Below are 23,837 nucleotides of genomic sequence, written 5' to 3'. Positions count from 1 at the left end.
TTCACAAGTTAAAAAATTGTTTTTTAAAAAATCCTCTGGACCCCCAATTGAGAAAGTCACTTTAAAATTCTCCTATGTTTTCCGTGGCTTTGAGTCTCTATGTTTGGGTTCATTTATTGGGACTAGCTGCTGGGAATATGACCTACTACGACCTCAGGAGAGGAAAGTGTTACTAACTGAAATGCTTTGTTCAGCATTCAAAGCCATTAATAAAAGTTGTAGAATGATGAGTGTTGGGCATCCATGTCTGTATTTTAATGTCTTGGAAGTCACTGGTTGTGTTGCAAGTGCTTAAAATTTGTAATTACCTAGACTCATTCGACAGACGGAAATGGAAATCAAATTAAGTGGCTGCCTTCTCTTACGATGCTAAATAATCTCTAGCTTAAGACAAGATTGCCTTTTTCCTTCCTAAAAAAAGGCACAAACAATGACAGCCAAAAATAGCTATTTAGTCAGAACTGACGACACTTTCTGAATGCTTGTCATTAAGAGAGAAATAGAAAATCCTGCTTTTCTTCTTCCTTTAATTTCTCTCCCTTGCTTCCTCCTGAAGCTACCCAGGAGAAATGCCCAGTGGCTCTGACAGTGCCTCAGCACCACTGCAGGCTCCAGAGGGGAGGTGGCTTATGCAAAGCATATTAGAGAAAAACCCTAAAAGTCACTGCAGCTTCTTCTAGTGAGTTATGCTGATCTTCCCTGTTGCTGAAAGCTGATGGGGAATGTTGTGGCAAAGACATAACCACTCTTTTTCCTCCTACTATTTTTGCTGCAGTGAGAACAGTTCATTTCTGCTTGCATTTCGCCAGATAGCTTTAGAATTCTAGCTGAGCATTAGGGCTTCCTAAGGCTGGAAATAAGAGTTTAGAACCTTAAATTGGACTTTGTCCTTTTAGCTCAGTAAAAATTGAGTTAATTTGCAGCATCCGGTGCCTGAGAGGAATGACAACAGACAGTAGGATCTGACGATGTTTTTGAATTAAGTTTTTTTTTTTCCCTCTTATGGATTCATGAGGGCAGAAGCTTTTATTTTTCTCTCTCACTCGCTCCCTTCCAGAACCAGCTGAACATAATACATTCAGCAGCAGTAGCTACTGAATCTGTGGTTATGTTATCCCTGGAATCTTCTGTCTTCATTCCAGTCCCATCTTGTATTATTGGTTGTCATTTATCAATAAAGGTTAGTTTTAGAAAATTGGATGCATTGTTTTATTAGCGAACCTAGCAACTTTAGATAGCCTTGGAAGATGTAACAGATATTACAGGACAGGGAAGTAAGAGAAGGTGATACTTCTCAGCCATGTAATCGCAGATCACCCCAGGGGAACCCAGCTTACATTTTAGGGGACTTTTATAAGACAGCGATCCTTTCGTCTTGGTCCTGTTCCGTACAGAAAAGGAGAAAGAGACGTGATCACGGTGATTGGTAGTATTTGCCAAACAGGGTGCTGCATCAGAATAGCCTGGAATATAGTGCAGAGCCCATATTAAACCTCCCAAGGGAAAAGGATTTCCTCTTCATTTACAGGCTGCCCGATGCAATCCCCTTGTAAAGTATCTAATAGGATAACACCAGGGCTCTCCAGAAATATAAGTAACTCATTGGTTAAATTTCAATTCTTCACCTTTCCCCCCCTCCTTCCTGAGTGAGCTCATTCCCCCCTCCCGTTTTTTTTTTTTTTTTAAACCCAGTGATTTAAAATGCTAGAAGGAAAAGCAACTGAAGTCTTAACTTTCAGATGCTGAATTCTCAGCTAATTGAAATTACTGGGCACAATGCTATATATAGCCAATGAAGAGATTTTGAGCCCTCACTCAGTGCCTTCAAGACATGTCGTTTTGTAGTCAGAGAAAACAGAGATCAATGCATTTTCAAACTGACAGAGGGAACGGATGCTCCTTAGTAGCACATGCCCAGGATCGTGTGTTTGGGGCTTGCGCTGTGCTGAGAAGCTGAATACCGGTCCATATGCTCCTTATTTACTGCAATGTTCTTTGCATGTTACTGTGCACTCCGGACTAACGTGAAGGTAAGAGGAGGCGAGCCGGCAACTGGGCACAATATACATGTTAAATCAGCTGCAGAAAATGTCTACCTTGTGTAGCTTCAGGACTTTTCGGATTGCTGGCTGAGCAGGCAGATTATTACAGGTGGTTGCAAGGGCTTTGTTTTATTGTTGCCGTGCAGCCTCGCTGGGGGAGCATGTTGGAACGCTGCTGCGAAGTGACCTTCAGGTTTAACTGTTTGCAATTCGGGTTCACGCTCACACTTGGGGGGTGGAGTGGGGGGAGGAAAAGATGAAAATTATTTAGGTAGGCCAGAATCAAACCAGATAAGGTAAAAAGCAATAGAGTATGCTTTAGATTAAGATTTAAAGTCTTTCTTTTAAAAAGTGCTGTGAGCTGCCTGTGTTCATGCAGCTTAATTGTTTAAGAGCCGGGAATTAAAATTTGGTGGCTGTAATGGCATTAGGATGTGATCTGTGGGATACCTGACCATTCTGTTCATATAAACAAATTACTATCATTGAAAGTTGGTGATATTGTTCATACAGATTCTCAGCTCTGGATGGGCTGGTTGCTTGGGCTGTGTGGGCACTGCTGCCCTGGCATTGTCACCCCACTGACATTCACTTGCTGTAGCTAATGAGCATCTGAAGTTGAGCCTAAGTTTAGGAGGTTTACCCCTCGCTGGGAAGGACGGCGTTATTATTGGAGAGGTTTTCTGACCCTGTGTTCATTCACCACTGAGCCAGACAGACAGGCCAGCTGTGGAATTCCAGTTGCATAATTTAAGTGGCTTATATCCTCTGTTAACATTTTGAACTTGTATTCCTTATTGAAGAAAGACTAAAAGGAAAGTGCTTGCCTTTCAGAAAAAAAAAAAAAAGAAAAAGGAAAAAAGGTGGTTAAGACTTAATACTTAAAATAGAAATCTTAAAAAAAAAGGCAATGTAAACTGTCTTCCCTTTTTATTTTACTGAGAGAATATTTTAATGTGTCTGGGTACTAAAGAAAGTTTCATTTACTGTGTTTACAAGTTTTTATTAAAGAACTTCCTGCTGCTTACTCTTTTGTAAGCCTTTTTGTTTTCTATTTGAATTTCAAACAGGTAGTATTTATGTTTTGATGACCAATTCTTTTACAACCACAGCCTGGAAGCATTCTGTGGATCGTGTTGCTGAGTTCTACAGAATTTACTTTCTACTACTTTTGAGATTAACTTCAACAGTCAATTTTTTCCATGCCTATGATGGATATAGTAAACAACATGAAAAGAAATACTTAAAAATCTAGAGAATGTGCCCAAATACCAACTTGAATTTCTCCATCACCCCCTCCTGTTCCAAATCATTGGTATGGTACACATTGTTCTGTAAGCTCAATGAATTGTAAATGTTTTCCCTCCTCATCTTTTTTGAAGGCCAACCAAATTTGTTTCAGAGAAATCTCCATTATTAGATTAAGAGATAACAATTGTTTTGATATTTCATTGTTGTATTTCAGAAGTGCAGGAAAACCTGAGTTCAAAGTCCCTTTGATATGGGTTTTGGAAAATCCCTTTTTTACTAGTAACTACTATCAGTAGCCTTTGTGGTCTTATCTTGAAAATTTCCTTACTTAAGTTCACTAGCAAAAGAATGAAAAGAGTTCTACAAAAAATATCTTAATGTGGATGACTTTTGGATAATAAATTCTTAGTACTTTGGCAAAACTGTACTGATATAAACACTTCCAACATAATTAGTAGAAACTCAGCCATGTACATTGCCATGTACAACATATCTAACCTTCCTTTGAGTAGTTTAACTTTAACTTTAAATACGCTATGCCTTTTGATAATTAGCTCTTGCATTTTTGTAATTTTCTTTTAGGGTTATCTTTTCCTTCTGAGATAAGTTTTGCATAAGAGTTTGCAATTTACTTGGGGTTTGATATTTTACCAAGTTGGTGCGATAAAGTCTTACTGATAATTTCATTTTTAACTTTTGTTTTATTTTATATTGCATTTTAAAAGTATTTGATTTTATTTCTGTTGTGCCCAGAATTACTTATTTGCTTGGTTCTGATAAAATCTCTTTTATAATGTGTAGCTTCTCATGTTGCCATGATTTAACATGACTGTGTTACATGACCCAAAACTTTAAGGTGGTTAAATTTCAAAGGATAGCAAATCTCTTGTTTATGTTTTTCTACATAGAATAAGCCCCAGTCTCTTATTTTAGAATGATTGTTTTGTTAATTGGATCTTTATAATATAGTACAGTGAAAAAGATTTTTTGAGAGAGGTATGTTTTAACCTATATATAGAGAGGTATATATATACACAGATAGCAGAATGTGCAGAATGTGACTCAGGGGTCACCATTTATTCATTTATTTATCAAAAGTTTTTGAAGGACAGCTATGATTTATGCACTGTGCTAGTCTGGGAAACTAAGATCAATAGAAAACAGTTCTTGCTTTCAAGAAGCTTCCAATCTTGGAAAAGATGCTGACATAAACAAATAAATGGTTGGAAGTATTACAGAACCAATAATGGACATCTATGCAGGGCATGATAGGGACAAAACAAATTAGAACACTGGCCAATTTTGCATGGACATGTCAAGAAAAGTTTCACTGTAAAGTCACCTCAGAGTCAAATCTTTATAGCTAATAAAGTTTAGCCAAGCAGCCTGGAGGAAGGATGGCATGCCTGGTAGAGGGAATAACAAAAGCATGAAACACTTTGGAGAGCTGCAAAGAGCCGAAATGGATGGAGCATGGGGTATTGTAAAGCTGAACATGAACTACTAGGGTTAAAAAAAAAAGGGGGGGGGAGCCAAAGCCAGTACTGTGAGAATTGACTGCGCAGTCATCACAATCTAACTCTTTAGAAATTGTGTTAATTTGCCACTCATTTCTAGAAGAACTTTCTACAGAAGGAAAAGAAATTAAAACTTCTAGGCAAATGGTATTATTTATGTTTTGTGTTTTCTTGTTACCATTAAGTTGTTTGAGATTAATTAACATTCATATCATATTGGATTGGGTTTGTCTTTAACTTTTTAAAGAATGTGATTAGAACAATTGAATCTGAGTCTACTCATGCAAAAGGACCAATGTGACCATTATGTAGATGTATGCAGTTCCTCTTCCATCTCATATTGCCTATGTTGTACAAAAAGTACGTCTTTGATAAGAAAACATACAGGAAGCTTGCTGCACCAGATGTCCATCTTGTCTATAGAAACAACTGTTTTGGAAAATCGTGATACTGATGATCGTAACTTATATCCAGGTGATACCTTTTGCTTTTCTAAATAATTTTATGTTCTTCATCTCATGATGTCCCTCCTTTCATCCTGCTCCTGTAGACATACCCATATACACTCTCAAACCTGCAATCTCTGAATAATGTGGCATAAAGTGGCAAATATTAGACCCATTTCATAGATAAGAAAACTAAGATGGAGAAGGGAAATGGCCAGTTACTCTGTTCCACAGTGTATCAGAAGCAGACCTAGTATAGTAGGGCTCAAGTCTCTTCAGCCTTGATTTACTGGTCAGTCTAGTTAATTCCTGCTGCCTACTCCATAGATTCAAGAATTCTTTTTGGTTTTTGAAATTCCTTGAAGGTAAATATAAGAGCGCTTTAGAAAAAGAGTGTAGCAGAATGATTTTAAAGTGGGTTTTGGAGATTCCAAAAGAACTATGTTTAGGTCTATCTTCCCTGTTTATAGAAATTTTTGTATAAAAAACTTTCCTAATCTACTTGAAGTTCATTTTTGTATCTATCAAATAGGGATAATGTTAGCTCTTGCCTGTTATAAGAATTATGTGAAATAAGCATGTAAACACTGGAAAAAATGTTCTTAGAATATAATTAGTGCTTAATTAAATTCATAATTGATAAAGTTCAAGCCACCAAATAGGAGTAAGACTTCAGAGTTGCCTTTAATAAAAATCACAGTAAGAAATTCTAAGAATTGAGCCCAGTTAAAAGATAAGAGATGCAAAACATGTTCATATATATCCCCTCTCCCACCACTATTACCATCATGACCACATATGCACATATGCAAACAAGTAAACTCTGTGGAAGCTGAGAGTTCAGTTTGTTTTGTTCATATCTTTATCAGCAGCATCAAGAACAAGGCCCAGGGCATAGCAGGTACTCAATAAATCTTTATTAAATGATTGCATTAACTAAATCCCAAATTTGTCTTTATTACTTAATCAGCTTCGTCCCAGATTTATTTACCTTAATGCTTGTTAAATTATTTTGAGAGAAAGGAAAAAATGAAACCACAGACTTTGAAGTCTAATATAGACTTGGTACTTGAATCCTGGATTTGGCAATCACAAACCAGTTACATTCAGTCATGTCCTCTTTTGGATCTGCACAGCCAGGTTGTAGAGCTAAGTTGGAGGGAATTAGTAATTCAAACCAAAACAATTTGTTGGATGCCTAAACACCCTATAATTCAAACATTCATCATGCTCACTTCTACCAGGTTTATTCAGTGAAACTGCTTTTTTCCAAACACCCCATGGTTTTCTGCCTCTCAGCATTTGCTAGAATTGTTTCCTGCTATGGGAATCCCTTCTCTGCATAGTCATGCTTGTCTAAATTCTATCCTTCCTTTAAAAAATAGTTCACAGTGTCTGTCTTCCAAGAAGTTGACCCCAGCCACACTAATCCCCTTACTTTATTCCTCCTTTAATTTAGGAAGTGCAGTTTCTCCATCATTCATGGTAATAAATCTTATGTCTTGTGCCATCGCTTGCATTATTATCTTAGATTGCTAGCTATTTTTTATGTTTGGGTGTTGCCTCCCCTGGCTATGTTTTAAGCACTTTGAGGGCAGGAACTATATACTATTTTCTTCATTTCTCTTTAGTTTGTTTGTATTTTAGGGATTTAAAAAAATGATTGATGGACTGATTGAAAGGGAACCTCACAGAGACTCTGTCTCTTTATGCTGTTGACACCTACTCTGCTGGAGTTCATGATAGCCCCATGTATTGATGCTTTTAATAAACATTATTTGTTGTAGACAGGGCTTGGAATCATAAATCAGAATGTTTTGACAGTTTATGTAACACTGATGGCTCTTCAAATCAAGGGTGGTCCCTCTCAGGGCTCCAGTTGAATAATCATCTCTTTTAGGAGGCGAATAATGTATTCATCTCTCACTGAGCCCCTATATTTTGACCTCCAAATTGTTGTGAGCCTACTCAGTATATTGGGTTTATAATACCTAAGCCTACTCAAAATATTGGATTTACAATTTCTACTGAGGTTCTTTAATTCAAAACTTAAACAAAAATACAAATTAATTAATAAAGAATAAAACATTACAATGAACAATGACAATGATAGCTACCATTTGTTAAGCTCTTAGCATGAACTGTGGACTACACTAAAAGCTTTGCACATATTCTCTCAAAATGTTTCCCAGTGACCTATGATGTAAGCATTACCATCATTATTATTTTGTAGATGAGGAAAACTGAAGTTTAGGAAACAAAATAACTTGCCTGATGTTACAAAACTATTTGGTTACTATGAAGCCAACTTTTAAATCAGATCTGTTCCACTCTAAAACTTTTTAAAAACCTTCCTAAGTAGATAATATAGATATGTGAACTATAATTAATGTCTCACAGATACCTCAAATCTTTTCTAAAAATGTAAGGAATTAAGTAAAAAATAAAATTGCATGTGTTTTACTTAGTATGACTTTACTATTTGTTCTCTTGACTTTTTTCTAATAAATGATGGTTAGAGTGAGAGCATGTGGCTTTCTTCTGTATTCTACATTCATTCATTCACCAAATATTTAATGAACATCTATTATGTGTCAGGTATTGACCTAGTTACTAAAAATACAGGATGGAATAAAATAGACAGTAATCCCTATCTTTATAGAATTTACATGCTTGTAAGGTAGGCATACAATAAAAACCACAGTTAAGTAATATACATAGCACATAATGACATGCTAAAAAGAAACAAACATGGAAGGACTATTAATCAAAAGTATGAATGTGGGAAGAGGTTCAAGTTACAGTTTTAAATAAAGTGTTTAGTGAGGGTCTCACTGGGAAGGTGACTTTTGAGTAAAGACCTAAAGGTTGTGAAGGGATTAACCATGTAAGTTAAGGTAACATAAAGTGCAAAGGCCCTGAGATGGGAACCTACGTGACATTTTAAGGAATTAGTCTAAGAAGCCAGTGTGGCTAGCAGGAGAAAGATCAAAAGAATGTCAAAGTGAGCAGATCATGCAAAGCTTTGGAGGTTAGGCTTCTTTCAGTGAAATGGGAAGCCAGTAGGGCTTTAAACAGAGGAGTCACGTAATTTGGTTAATGTTTTGACAAGGTTACTCTGGCTGCTGTGTTTAAAAGAGACTTTAAGGGGGCAAGGGCTGGCATAGGGAGACCAGTTAAGACTTCTTGCAGTAATCCAGGTGAGAGATGTCAATAGTTTGGATCAGGTTGGTACCAGTAAGACTGGGGACAAGTTGTCCAGTTCTGTGTATCCATTTACTTTTGGACATTTATCTTCTCCTTTGTCTCTTCCTGCCTTGATACCAGGTTCTCCTCAGCTGCGGAGTACTGGTTCTCAGCTCTTCTGTATTTGATCACTATTAATTAGAGGAAAATGCCTTGATATATGGTTGCCGTTGTACTTTTAGTGCTATAATCCTGTGAACATTTTGAAGGGTAGATTACTGAAGCCTTATGTCATACATGTGCATTCAAGCCTTCATTTTATTTTTGGCTTCAGATCTTCTCATCCTCAGGGAATCCCACCCTAGTTCCGAAATAAATCTGCTCTAAGCTACTTTAGGGCAGGAACCATGTCTTACGTGATTTTATATCCTCATTACATTGCATGTGACAAATGATCAATAAATATTTGGTAAATGAATGTTAGCCACTCAAAGAGCTGGATATATTTTGCAGAGTGCCTCTTTGGATTAGGTGTGATACCACCAAATAAGAACAGATATACAACAAGGAGAGTGAATTTTGCTTTCAATAAATTTCTTCTCTAATGACAAAATATTGCCTCTTTTATGACAGTAAATGTGACAGTATTTCTCCAACATCAGAATCTCTAGGGAAGCAGCCTGGGAATCTGGAAATGACCCTAGGTAATTCTTATCCTAGCACAAATTTGGGAAACACTGTATTATAAGTTATGTTTGGAACTAAAGCAATGAGTCAGCAAGTCTGTTGAGAAACTGTTAAGTGTTAATATTTGGCTAAGTATCACATATAGCCAAAGTATTTAAAACTTTTTAGACTGCAATCCATAAAGAATAAAAATTAAAAATTGCAACTCAGTACAAGTTTCACAAAGCAGTACTTAACCTTACCAAAAGCTATGCATTTGGATAGTTTCTGTCCTGTTTTTACCTTTTAAAAATTTGTTTCTTTTTTATAATTCTGGTCAAAATTACTAAAAGTTTTATAATCAGAAAAGTGGATGAGGAAATATAATTTATACTGATTCATTTAAAACTGATTCCTTCATTTACCTTTATTAGTGAATTTGAAAGGGTGCAGAATGGGTCATAAGTCATGATTTGAAAAAACACTGTAATATGTTCCCTGCTTTGAGGAGCATACAAAACCTCAGTTAGGAATATACAAATAAAAGATGACAAATTATAACAGGCAGCCAGCACTTAGCAGAAAATGTGTAGGAGTCCTGCACTAAACACAGGGTGGCTGTCCATATAGCCTGCTTCATTTACTGATTAGTATACTCATTTGGGAATTCATGGGTCAGTGCTTACTTCCCTGCACTGGCCCTTGAGACTTAGCCTATCCAGGTACATAGCTCAGCATGCCGAATAGCAATAGTTAGTGTATAAAAGGATGCTTGTGATGTGTCAGGCACTGTTCAAAGTACTTCATTCATTTAATCTTCACAATAATCCTAAGAGAAGTTTTATTATTAAACCCATTTTACAGGTGAAGGAACCTAGTCCCAGAGGTTTAGTTATCCAGGGCCTCACAGAAAGTAACTTGTGGTACCAGGATAAATGCCAGACACAGGAACCAATGCTGAGGACAGGCCAGTACCTGGAAGGACACCTTTCTTACTCTTAACCCTTACTCTGCTACTTGGTACTCTGGCTTTTGGCTCCCTTCTCCAAAGGGGTTGTTTAAATCTCTTTATTTTCAATAACTCTGTTGAGCTGTCCTCTCTCTTGTTAGATTTTAGCATCTGATGCAGATCCCAGTGTCCCCTGATTTGGTTGTATCATAGTTTCTTCCATTAGCCAGAAGAATTCCCATGGGCCTGATAACCTATACCCTCCCATGAATCTCAGGGTGCTTACACTGAAGAGACATTCATAACTAAGTTGAAGTATGGGCGTCCTTTGAAAGAGGCCTATTTGCTCAACTCTTCACCTGTTATTAGTGCAGTAAATAAGGTAATAAAACTCCCCAGGATAAACTGATATTGCTTGGAGAACCTAGCTCTTGAGAACTGAAAAGGGAAGGATGAATAATAAAACAAAGTGACATTTGACCCTGGGAAGGTCTGGCCCTAAATATTTCTCAGATGTAAACTAGATCTTTTTGTTTGTGTTTGTTTAAACTCATAAAAGACTTTGGCCCTTTCAACACAGGTAGAATTTAATTGAAAGAAGCTGAGGGAATATCTTTTTAAAAATAAAAGATGCATATCAGAATACCAATTTTGAGTCATTTTATTATGTATTATATTTCATTTCTAATAAGTGTATTTAGATTTACATATTCTTTTAAAAAGTATACATATGTTTATTTATTTTTAGAGGATCCACCTAGACTTAGTTTTTTAAAGGTTTTACCCAGATACAAAGAGGAAAGTGAGGCTATGAGGTGTGCAGTGAGCCTGGAAGGAAGGGAGTAAGGTAGACTTCTGAAGTGGATGGATCCCTGAATCTTCATGGAGCCCTTTGCATTTGCTTTGGATGTTTAGTCAAAATTATAGTCAAAATATATAAATTATATTTATTTATAATTGCATTCTTTCAAACGTTTTAGGAAAAATGAACTTAGGAGTCAATTACAAATGGGTCAGCATGCATTGTATCTCAACTGTTTTAATTTAAGATTATAAAAGTAATATATGCTCATTATAGCAATTATGTGAATACAGAGAAAAACAAAAAAGTACACTCTCATAACCTTGAAACTCATATATAAAAGTTCTTTATTCTTTTTATTTTTCCTTATGTCTGTGTATATATATATATGTGTGTGTGTGTGTGTATTTGTGATGTTATGTGTGTAACATATCTAAGTTTAAGGTATATTGTTTGTACCCTGTGTTTCTGCTCAATGCTATGTCAAAAACATTGTCATGTCATTAACAATTCTTCATAAACATTTTTTAAAATGGCTGTGTAATGGGGAAGCTTTTTTTTGAAAAGTAAATAAATAAAGGAAGGCAGGGACTGAAAGCATTGTTTTTCTCAGACCATTACTTTTCAGTAGAGGATAGAAAGCTTTCAAGTGTAACCTTGCAACAGCTTTGAAATGAGATACAGTTTGGAAAAAATATATGGTGAGTTGGAGTTTCAAAAGGACCATTGCCATTGAACTTCAAACAGGGAAAATATGTATACTTAATGCAAATATATTTCTCTAGCTAGTCCCCTAAGACTGCCTCTACACCCACTCCACCAAATAATGTGCTTTGAGCTGGGGGGTGTGTGATTATTTTAAAAAGAAGCCAATCAGGCAACTTCCTTGTTATTACTATTCTCCTGGGCATTTAGAGTGAAACATTGAAGTTATTTTTAACTTTCTAGCCCCCATGGAAATTTAATCAGTTCACAAATCCCTAAGTCTACCTTTGAATGGTTTCTTCTACTTCTTGTCTCTTTCTACATCTTCCTTCCTTGCTGAGGGCTCTCGTTGTCTCCCATGTGTTGCCACAGATATACCCTGACTGGCTTTTGTATTCTTCCTCTCTTTCCCTTCCAAATTTATCCTCCTTATGGTGGCACCAAACTTATTTTTCTAAAACACAGGTAAGAACTGGCTATCCATTTCTCTACTCAAGGACTTTCTGCATTTCCCACTGCCATCAAAATTATTCATCCTCATGGCATGGCCTCAACCGTTTTTCCATCATTATGTCCTGCCAGACCCCACTTCCACTCAACACAGGCAGCCAGAATCCACTCCAGCCATGTCTCCATCCACTGCTCATGCCATGGAGGAGGTACGGAAAAATGGATGTTTGGTAGAAAACCTAGGATTAGATCCACCTCCATTTAGAAAATAGTTTGCAACACTTCTAGGTGAGTAAATCAGTTTTGGGGATGCTTAATTTCTAGATGTCCTAATTGAGATGATAATCATAACATCCACCCACTATCATGAACATGGCTTTAGACAGGCAAAGCCTCAGTGATAGTCAGAATCCATTCAGAGGATATTGCAATATTTTTAAAAAGCCAATGAAATGCCAACTGAAGCAGTGAAGAGAGTTTGCTTTAAACTTGGTACTTGTTGTGAATTTGTGTAGCTGATAATTCCTTTATGATATATTTTGAATCCAGGGACCATGAACTAGGACCAAATTCTTTTCTAAAATTTTGGAGTTCATGAGATAGTGACTATAAAGCAATGTTTAGTCTTATAGTTGAGAAGGTGAGAAAAATCACCCTTAGTATCTATAGTTAAACATCTCCTGGGAAAGATCTCTACGTGATATACAGTGTTGGTCAACTAAATACAAAACCCTCAAAATTTCTTGGGAAACCAACCATAAACTTGCATAATTGTTTCCTTAGTGAGCAGAGGTCTCTAATCCTGAGAATATTTTATTAATTATAGAATAATGAAGGAAATTAAACCTTTTAATTAATATTTTTGTGTTATATAATAATTATATATTGGTAGCACATGTGTTGGTATTTTTAAAATTAATGTGCTAGAGTATTTAACACATTACTTTTAGAATGCCAAGGAATTGATTTTGACTTGAGATTTTAAGACGGAAGATAGAAATAATCTTACCATTTGTGAGTTGTATTGAAATATATGAGAAAGCTTAAAACTTCCCATATTTTAAGTTTTCTTTATTAGATATAAAAGAATTATTTAAATACTTGGGGAAGTTTATTACTCAGATAAAGCATTTTAAAAGAAATTTTAATATATTAAATTTATAAATACAGTCATTAAAAACTTCCTCAATGGTGATTGTAAAAAACCATCCTAGATTTATAAATAGAACTGTACAATTATAAATTAAACTTAAAAATTTAAGTAAAGCTAGGCTTTTGAATTTATAACTTAAAAATTAAACATTAATTTTGTAAACCAAGAGAGCTCCAATCTTTTCTGTACACAAAAAAATGCTTTAAAACAGCACCAAAACACACACATTGCACCTTCTTGGGGTGTTATAAAGCATGAACAGAATATGAAGACACTTTGTAAATTCTAGAGCACTATAATAATATTTGTCATTATTTTTTTCTTCTAATTGTTTTGCTTCATCTATTACTTTAGTACTGAAAGGTATTTACCTTTTCTCTCCCCTGAATAATAACTGTTGTGTCCATCTAGACCCTACCAGTTCATATCTTCTCCCGGATGAGATTTGTATTTCCTATCCTTTTGTTATTTTGTATTACTTTGTATTATTAGTGTAACACTCATTATACATTATATCACTAGTATAGCACTTTATATTAATAATGTAACATGTATCTCTTATATTGGAGGTGTTTATTCATGCTTGTTTTTTTTTTTCACTAGAATAAGAATTCCATATCTTCTTCAGTTCATTTTTAAAAGCAAACATTGAGTCTCCCTTCTCTGGTAAACACTGTATTCTGTACAAGGAACAGAGCCATTATTAAGAAAAGGTATCTGTGTGTTGTAGGTAATGAATTATTGAATTTAATTTAATTTGAAATAGAAATAATTCTGTCTAAAGAAAATTCTATAATAAAACTTTTAGAGAAGCAATTGATTAGTTCAAAAATTCATTTATTACAAATAGCACATAAAAATTCAAAATATGTTAAAGAAAAATTGAGACTTCACCAGTACAGTGAAAAGCACTCACTTTTTCCTTTACATTGTTTTAGTTCAGATAAACAAGTTGGAAGATAGTTTTACAAAATGACTGGAGCAGTAGAGGCTGGGGCAGGTGGAGATTGGTGAGACAGAACTGTTGATCTGTAATGAGAATCACTCAGTCAGAGCTGTCTGCCCCTTCTTATTAAGTAGATTCTGCTGCCCACCTCCCATTCTTTTTCCCTCCAGTTCACCACAGCCAGCAAGGCTGTTTTCCCTTTCCTTTAGTCCAGAAGTCAGTAACATTGATTTCGCAGCACTAGGTGATTCTCACCTCTTCTCTCATTATCCCCTCCTTCAGGGCTAAACAAAGCCAAGTTCCCTGGTGTGTGCCACAATCTGCAGAGCCTGTAGGACAGAAATGGCTAGAGGCAGGATGTAGGGCTTTGGCTGGGTGGGAGGAATGGTCCGTGCCATAAAATCCCTCAGGAGCATCCTGGGCGGAATATTTTTGACACAATCTTAAGGGATAATATATCCTCCAGAGAAAAAGAGCACACAAAAATGTCTGTCTTCTTCACTGTGGTTCCATTGAGTAGGCTGAGGGGGAGAAAGCCCTGAGGTCCTATTTCCATGTGTAATTGTTACTGAGCCTATTCAGATAGACAGATACTACTCCTGGGGAAGAGGCCAGCTATTGGGAATGTGTCAAAAGAGCAGTGGTACATAACAGGGACATCGATGGCCAATGTATTGCAGAAGAAAAGAAGGAATTTACTCAATGAGTGCTTACTGTGTGCCAGTAATGTCACTGTCTTTATTTTAATCCTTGTAACAACCCTGTCGTGTGTTATTACTGCCCTCATTTAACAGACTATCAAACTGAAATGTAGAGAGGCACATTAATGTGCCCAAGCCACATAGCAAGAAGGTGACAGAGCCAGTCTTTTGTATGTATACCATACTGGCTTGTAGAGATCCTGACTTTCCTTCTTGAAAGTTCCTGCAAAAGCTTGGATAATCAGAAGGAGTGGAAATACAGCCCTTTGCTTGAAGATGAAGGGGAAAGTATTGGAATTGGTTTTGCTTCCATAGTCTTAGGAGGAAATGATAGAGTTTTGTTGTCTAGCCAAAAGGAGAAGCAAGTGAGAGAGAAACTTCAGGAACTGTTCAGGAAAGTTTGAGTCCAGACTTGTGAAGAAGTGCCTAGATGCAGGGCTTTAAAAGTAAGAAGAGAAATTTCATGTTGCCGTACTATTCAGACCGCAGTGCTCTGGAGTTTTATGTAACCAAGCAGGGATTGGCTCTAGTAACCCTGCCTCTTAAATATCACAGCCCTCAGTTTGATTTTCTTCTCTACCTCTTTCTAGCTGTGTGAACCTAAGCTAGTTACTTAGCCTGTCTTAGCCTTAGTTTCCTCATCCATAAAATGGGATGCTAATGTCTGTCATGTAGGTATAGATTTTTTATTGTACAACCTAAATATACTAATATTTACAAGCCCTTCAAAGAGTTGAGAAATCGAATCAGTAATAGATTCCTTCCTTCTTCAGTGATATCCACTCCTACCCTCCAACATAATGTGGAAGCTAATTCCTAAGTCTTCCTTTCTGCTGAGCTATAAGTAAGGGCAATGGTACTACTCCCAGGGAAACAAAGCCTTGACAGTCAACATCAAATTCAACTGTAACAGTTAATTTCAAGCCTAAGCCTTCATGTGGAGGAGTATGGGTGTCCTGAGGGCTGTCTGTCTAGCTTTATCTGAAGATATGCCCTGGAGCTATGCTGTCCAAGAGAGTAGCCACAAGTCACATGTGGCTACTGAGTATTTGAAATATGGCTAGTCTGATGTGAAATACATTATAAATATAAAATATATATTAGATTTTGAAGACTTAGTGTGGAGAAAAAAATAAAGCATCTCGATAAGTTTTTTATTGATTATACTGTAAAATTATATTTTAGATACATAGGGTTAAATAAAATATAGTATTAAAATTTTTTTCTTCTTACTCTATTCAATGTGACTACTAGAAAATTTTAAATTACCTATATGATTCACATTTTGGTTCTCATTATATTTCTCTTGGGCAATGCTGACCTAGAGGCCAAAGTGTAACTCATTCTTTGCGTAATCAGGTCCTCAGTCAAGAAGTTCTGAAGGGGTTTTTACAACCAGTGTGATTAACAGTCTTTTTCCCTATCTAGGCTTTGGGATGAACGGATAGGGCTCCTTCTGGCCCTAGTAGTTCTAGGATCTTTAGACAATCATTGACTATTAGACTTAAAAAGGAACTTAGAGATTCCAAGTTTCAACTCTCAGCTGAGGTCCAGGGAGGTTACATGACTTGTACAGACTGCGAATGTCCAGTCGTTTTTCCATTAAAATGAACTGCCTCTTAAGGGCATGACCACTTTTCCTAGTGAACTTAAATGTTTATAACTATCTTGGGAGAATGCAAACCCTGCTATTTGGGTGTAGGCCTGTTTCCTCGGAATGGAAACTTTCTCCTCTGCCCTGTTCCATTGCAGTCCCAGTGGAGAATTCCTCTTTGACCTTCAAAATTGTATACTAGTTTAACCTCCTCAGTGAATTCTTCCTGCCCCCAGCAAAATTTGTCACCTTCCACTCTTCCTTGTCTACACTGCTCTGTTTTAGCTTCAGCCACACTCTGTGGTGTTGACTTACTTACATACAAATGCCTTGAGGCAAAGTGCTTGTCTTGTGGGCCCAGTGTTGGGTGCATGGTAAGCCCACAGTAAATATTTATTGAGTGGAACTGTTTTTTGAACATTCTCATAGACTGCCCTTTACATTCTAATTTGTGTTATTCTGTAGGCCACAGCCTATAAAAATTGGAAAAACAAACAAACAAACACAACAACTCTCTGTCTCTCTCTCTTTGTGTGTGTGTGTGTGTGTGTGTGTGTGTGTGTGTGTGTGTGTGTGTGTGTATTTTAATCATCCCTACTTGCCAGATGCTATCATGTATTGGAAATGCCATTCCTTAACACTTACCTAAATCTCCCAGTTAGTCATATGTTGAATTTCCTCATCAAAGAAATCTTCTCTATATAAATGAAGTTGAACCTGTCAGTCAGGGCAGATCGACTAGGCCTGAAGAAGCCATGATTCAGACAATCTCATTTCCATGCTATATGCTTTAAATGCCATATCTTCAGTCAGCAGTTAGTCTCCCATGAAAATAAAATTGAGCTATGCAATCCCTTTGGGTTTTAAAAATGCATATTGAGGTTTATGCTAGGAAGTGCAAATGTATAGCCATATTAATGATGCATTTCTTTTGGCCTTTTGGCTTTCTCCAGATGAGATTTAGAAATGGCTCCATTTCCCCCAGAAAATTGATTATAATTTTCCATAAATCTTGTCTATTCATACCTTCATTTCAGCATTAAAAATCTATAATAGTTCAAAGAAAGAGGGAATGAGTTTTTTAGCTTGCTTTATCTTTTGGATTCAGTTCCTTTTCTTCTTTCTATGCAGGTATGTCAGGACAGAAGACAATCTGAATAGCTAGAAATCCTCTAGCTCCTTGGCCTGACTCTTCCATTTTGTTTTCACTGCTGATCCTTTTATTTTCCAGGCTGCCATCCTTCATGAAAGCCATCCCTGCTCTCTCTTCTAGACCTGGCCCCATCTATATGCTCTCATATAATTTGAACCCATCCTTTACAGTACTTACCATACTTTGCTAAAATGTGTTTCTTGGATTATTTGATTACTCTCTCTGTTTTCTAACTCGACTGCAAATTCCATGAAGGTAGAAACCATGCCAGTTTTGTCTACATTATATCCTCAGCCTTAAACACAGTACCTGATACACAAAATGCCCTACATAATTAAATATTATAAAAGTAAATGATTAAATGTCGTTTGCACTGTGTCCCTAAAGTAGATAAAGTGTGTTGATTCAGTGTGAGTTCTTTGTCTTTGTACAGTATTGGCTTTAAATCTGGAAAAGAGCTCTCACTCCCCTCCTTATGGGTCTTGGGTCTGGTGAGTATGGGAGGTACTTGCTTATTTCCCCCTGGAGTCCAGATGTCTTTAGGTAATCAGATCCATTGAGAATTCAAAGGAGTGGTTATTGTATAATGAGTACCTATTTTCTGCTGGATGCTATCTTAAGTGCTCTACGTGCATGATGTTTCTTCACCTTCACCACTCTAAAAGTTCTCATTTAAACTCAGTTTCATTGGCTTTAAAAGTCCTGATCTTTCCTTTACATCAACGCACCTGAAAATTTACTATGATTAAGAATCCTCTAGATAGCTTGTTACAATACAGATTCCTGGGTTCTATTCTCACAGATTTTGATTCTTCAGATCTAGGGAAGGAACAGGAATGTGCTGCTGCTGCTTCTGGTCTGCGGATCCCCACACCAGCTCTATACTATAGCTTTATACTATTTATTCCTCAGTACCTCCAAGAGTTCCTGATATCCAGACTCTGACTAGACTTTTTAGTGAAGCTATTTAATCTCTCAGTCCTCTATTTCCTACTCTGTAAAATGGAACCAGTGATAGTTTACTCAGTATCATAGAGATATTTTAAGAACTACATATGATAATTTGATATGAAGGGTACATGGAAACCTAATACTGATTTTTTTGTTTAGTGTTTCATGTCTCAGTTGTAAGGAGTTATGGGCATGATAAATGACAGAAGGAGAAAACATTTTTTATAAGCTGTCAGCTTGTTTTCTACAAATTATCACATCTTCTGTCCCAGATAATATATTTTTATTTGATAATATATCCATCATTTCCCTTTCTCTGACTTGGAGCACACTAATAATTGCCACCCCTTGGCTCTGTTGCATGTGTTAGCCTTGCTGTGGGTGATGGGCAACAGATGTATCAAACCACCAGGTGTTATATCAAATCTCCGGGTGTTCTTTTCTGTCACAAGCATGTCCCCCTCTCCCACCCGGTGTATTTTGGTATATTTTAGAGTCAGTTTATCAGGGATGAAAGGAAAAAATTTAGTATTAGTTCACAAAAAGGTGAAAAAATGGATCTGTTATTTAGCAAAATAAAACTCCCGTAATGTATTCCTATGGCTAACATTTTAGATGAGATTTGACTGATGAAGTACTTTAGCTATGCCGTGTGACTCCATTAGGACAAGTATTTGTGCTGAATTTGTTAAACTAGGGATCTTAGCCTGGACTAGGCTTTAAATTACAAGTGAGATTTACATAAGACATTTTTATTCTTTGAAGGAATTAGATTTTTATCATTGGCTTAATTTGCTTATAATTCAGAGAATTGTTGATTATTGAGGTTGTATTAAAATCAATTTTAGGAACATTTTAAACTGTACTGTGGATAAAATCCAGACTGTGGGAAACTCTATAGGTCAAATGGCTCAGGCTTTTCAACAGATTAATCAAAAGGAAAAGAAAGGGATGTAGTAGAAACTTGTGAAGTATGAGACGTAAAACTAACCTGTAGTGTCCAAGAATGCATAATTGGGTAAACAGATTATAAGGAAATAGAAGAAATGAGTTATTACAAAAGTCAGGATGATTACTTTTAAGGGAAAGAGGGGATTTTGGCATGAGGTACATGGAGACTTCTGTGGTGACTGGCAAATTTCTATTTCTTGACCTGAGAGGAAGTTATAAGGGTTTTTGACTTATATAATTCATCAAGTTATACATTTTCTGTGGGTTATCTGTATCTCTGCTTTATTTTATAATTTAAAAAGCTTTAAAACACAGAAAAAAGATGAATCAATTTTATTACCAATCTTTTTGTATTTCAAATTAAAAGACCCCAGAAGAATGTTTTGTTAAGAAACAGTTTCTGCTAGCACCTTTCAGTGGCATGGAGAGAAAGCATCATATATTTCATTTTGACATTAAATTTTACAGAATTTTTTGGGTTTAGAACAGTGTTTAACACTGAAAGAGTGACAGAAGTAGTAGAAAAGAGGACCCTGGACACAGATGCATGAAGCAATTATAAAAACTCACAGATCTTTTCTTTTCTTTCCTCTTCTTTTCTCTCTTCTCTTTTCTTCTGTTCTTTTTTCCTTCCTTTTTTTTTTTTTGTTTTTTGTTTTTTGAGATATAATTGACATACAGCACAGTAAAAGTTTAAGGTATACAGCAAAATGATTTGATTTGCGTGCATCATGAAGTGATTATCACAATAATTTTAGTGAACATCCATAATCTCATTTAGGTACAAAATTAGAGATAGAAAAAAAAATGTTTTCTTGTGGTGAAAACTCTTATGTACTGTCTCGCAAACAGATGAATTAATTGGATTTTTACTTTTACTCTTAGGATTTACTTTCTTAACAACTTTCATGTATAACATATAGCTGTGTTAGTTGTATTTATCATGTTGTACATTACATCCCTAGTACTTACTTATCTTATAACTGGAAGTTTATACATTTTGACTGCTTTCATCCAATTCCTCTTCCACCCACACCTTACCTCTGGTAACCACAAATCTGATCTCTTTTTCTATGAATTTGTTTGTTTGTTTTTGAAGTTTAATTGACTTACAACACTAGGTTAGTTCCTGTTACACAGCAGAGTGATTTGACATTTCTGTACATTTCAAATTGATCACACAATAAGTCTAGTTACAATATGTCAACATAAAAAGGCAGTACATAGTTCTTGACTATATTTCCCACACTACATTTCATACCTATGACATTTATTTTCCAACTGGAAGTTTGTACCTCTTAATCTCTCTCATCTGTTTCTTTCCTCTCTCTGTCCCCATTCTCTCTGGCAAATATCTGTTTGTTCTCTGTATCTATAACTCTGTTTATTTTTTACTACATTTGTTCATTTGCTCTGTTTTTTAGATTCCACATGTAAGTTAAATCATATAGTATTTTCTTTCTCTATCTGACTTATTTCACTACAACATCACCCTTGAGGTCCATCCATATTGTCATAAATGGCAAGATTTCATTCTTTCTTATGGCTGAATAATATTCCACTGTGTGTGTGTGTGTGTGTGTGTGTGTGTGTGTGTGTGTGTGTGTGTGTGTACACATATACATATAACATCTTCTTTATCCTTCATCTGTTGATGGGCACTTAGGTTAATTCCACATCTTGTAAATAATGCTGCAATGAACACAAGCAAGTGTATATCTTTTCTGATAATGTTTTTGTTTTCTTTGGATAAATACCCAGAATTGGAATTGCTGGACAACATGTCATTTCTACTTTTAATTTTTTGAGGAATCTCCATAATGTTTTCCATAGTGGCTGCACCAATTTACATTTCCACCAATAGTGCATAAGGTTTACCTTTTTTTCACATCCTGGCCAACACTTGTTGTTTGTTGTCTTTTTAATAATAGCCATTGTGACAAGTGTGAGGTGATATCTCACTGTGGTCTTGATTTGCATTTCCCTGATTGTTAGTGATGCTGAGCATATCTTTTCATGTGCCTATTGGTTATCTGTATGTCTGTCTTTGAAAAATATCTAATCAAATCCTCTGCCTATATTTTAATTGGGTTTTTTTCCTTGATGTTGAGTTGTATTACAGATCTATTCTTAAACAAGTAGAAATTCAGATCAAACCAATTAACTTTAGAGAGATATACCCTATAGATGCTGGTAAATAGGAGGTACTCATTAAAATGAATTTCTTACTACTTTTCTTTTCCTTATTTGTACAGTATTTTCATTCTAGGTTAGAGCTTCAGCAGTGGGATGGGGACTTCATTTATTCCATAAAAACTTATTTTGCCTCTTTGGTGTGTTAGGTACTGCTTTATTAAAATTTCAACAATGAGCATTTAAGACTGGTTTATTATCTCCATTTTAAAAATGTGGAAAAGCTAAATGAAACAAGAAGTGGTTTCGGTATTTGGACTTAAAGGATAAATAGGACTTGAACTCTCAATTATGGCAACAAAAAAGGCATTTCCAGCAAAAGGAATAGCACATAGCAGTGTGTGACAGCAGGAAAGCTTAAGAGACATTTGGAAAATAGTATATGTAGTCTCATCTTTTTAGAAAATGAGATCAGAAAAAGTAAATTGGGGCCATATTATGAATATCCAGTTGGGAAATTATTACTTAACTTTGTAAATTATGGAAAGTTATTGAAGGTTTTTGAGTAGAAAAACAACATGTGGTGAAGATTTTTGAGTATTTCTTTGTTCATGGTGCATCTGATAATACAATTAGATAAACAAAGTGATATAATTATAGCTAAAGTGAAGCTCAGCCAAAGGTAATCTTAATATAAAGAAAAAGAAGTGCTTCTTTACACAGCAGGTAGAATATAGATAATTTCTGTACCATTATGTACAAGAGGAAATGGTGTAACATTTTAAGGTTTTGTGTATATTTTGTCCAGCTGTTTTGCAAGAAAGGTTTTATTGCTTTCATCAAGGGTATGTGATAGTGCCGATTTTTAAAAATCATTAAAAATGACCACTTTTATATTGTTTTGTAATATGTGTTAATTTGGTTAAAAATTTTATCCCAATGTTGGTTAATTTTTTATATTTATCAATAATGTTGAGCATTACATAGACATAATCATTTGTGTTTCTTCATTTGTGATTACCTTTCATATCATGTCATTGAAAAAAAAGCAGTAACTTTTTTCTCATTTATCTGTAAAATCTTTTTACATATTAAGGATATTAATGATTTTTGCTTATCACTTGTTATAAATATTTTGACTGAAGGGGGTGTGTAATTTATTTTTTAACATTTTTACATTTTTTTTGAGGGGAGTGTAGCCTACCTTTCATCTTTATTGACTATATATTTTATGTACATTTTATGCATATTTTTATGTACATTTACATAGAAAATGTCTATGTATTAGGGCCCATTTCACTCTTAACATCCTCCAAGTCTGATTCTCACGAGAACCACTTGAGGGAGATGAAATTCAGTAATTTAACTATTCACTTGTGTAATTATATGGCTTTTCCAAATGTCTATAAAGTAGAGACATTACTGTGAATCTTACAGTTATATACATTACTTGATTTAACTAAATTCATGTACAATACCAACTACCAGAAATATGAAGATGAGTAAGAGGGGTTCTGCCCCCTGAGAAGCCCCTATTTTAATAGGGCTCACTGACACATATACCATTAGTAAGATGTAAGCAAACTCTGGGACTGGAGGGGCTTGTGTAACTATGTGTAGGGGAATTGGGGAGAATCTTGAAGTATATCTTAAAAGGATGAGTGGGAGGTAGGGGATTTCTGTTAATTAGAGCATAAGGCATGAAAGTGGTGATGGTTGGTGATCTTGTTTTGGGATTAGAAAATATATCTTCTGCTTGCTGTGTTCAGCGTGTGGGGAAGGTGAGGTTAGCAAGATACGGTTTGACATAATATTGTGAAGTCTTTGTGGTCTCTATCAAGAAGTTCGAACTTTATCTTGTTGTCATGCTTTATACCACTACCAGTTTAATTTTTCTTAAGTTTTAAAGTAGGGGAGTGTCCTGACCAGATTTGTGGTTTTAGGGGACTTATTCTAGCAGGAGGATTGGAAGATGGCCTGGTCATGGAGTCAGACAGAAAATAGGAAAAAGACTTAGGAAGTTTTTTGTAGTTGTTCAGAAAACAGACAGGTAAGGGCATAAACTATGAAAATATATTGGGAAAAGAAAAGAGGAATCCTATTGAAGATACATTAAGAATTAGTAACTATATAAGTGTGAGAAAGAGGATGAAGCTGAGACTTTCATATTTTCAGCTTGAATAACTGATAAATTGTGTTATTAGCTATTCTAGAGAATTTGAACAGAGGGGATATTTGGAG

At 35.7% G+C, this 23,837-nt stretch overlaps 1 protein-coding gene across 9 annotated transcripts in view; it reads left to right on the top strand.

The window, feature by feature from the left end:
* DLG2 (discs large MAGUK scaffold protein 2) overlaps nt 1-23,837 on the top strand; it is a 1,729,700-nt gene that overhangs the window by 501,153 nt on the left and 1,204,710 nt on the right. Inside the window, exon 1 of one of the 9 annotated variants that reach the window (XM_010990264.3) lies at nt 1,749-2,030. The exons of the other annotated variants lie outside the window; for them this stretch is intronic. Coding sequence (XP_010988566.1) covers nt 1,989-2,030 — 42 coding nt within the window. The 5' untranslated portion in view covers nt 1,749-1,988. Of the gene's footprint in view, nt 1-1,748; nt 2,031-23,837 lie in introns of those variants that run through there. 9 annotated transcript variants of the gene reach the window in all.

The sequence above is a fragment of the Camelus dromedarius genome, chromosome 12, assembly GCF_036321535.1.
Source record: "Camelus dromedarius isolate mCamDro1 chromosome 12, mCamDro1.pat, whole genome shotgun sequence".
NCBI classification, from domain to species: domain Eukaryota; kingdom Metazoa; phylum Chordata; class Mammalia; order Artiodactyla; family Camelidae; genus Camelus; species Camelus dromedarius.
Note: the sequence above shows the minus strand (reverse complement) of the source record. Positions and strands in the feature narration are given on the sequence as shown.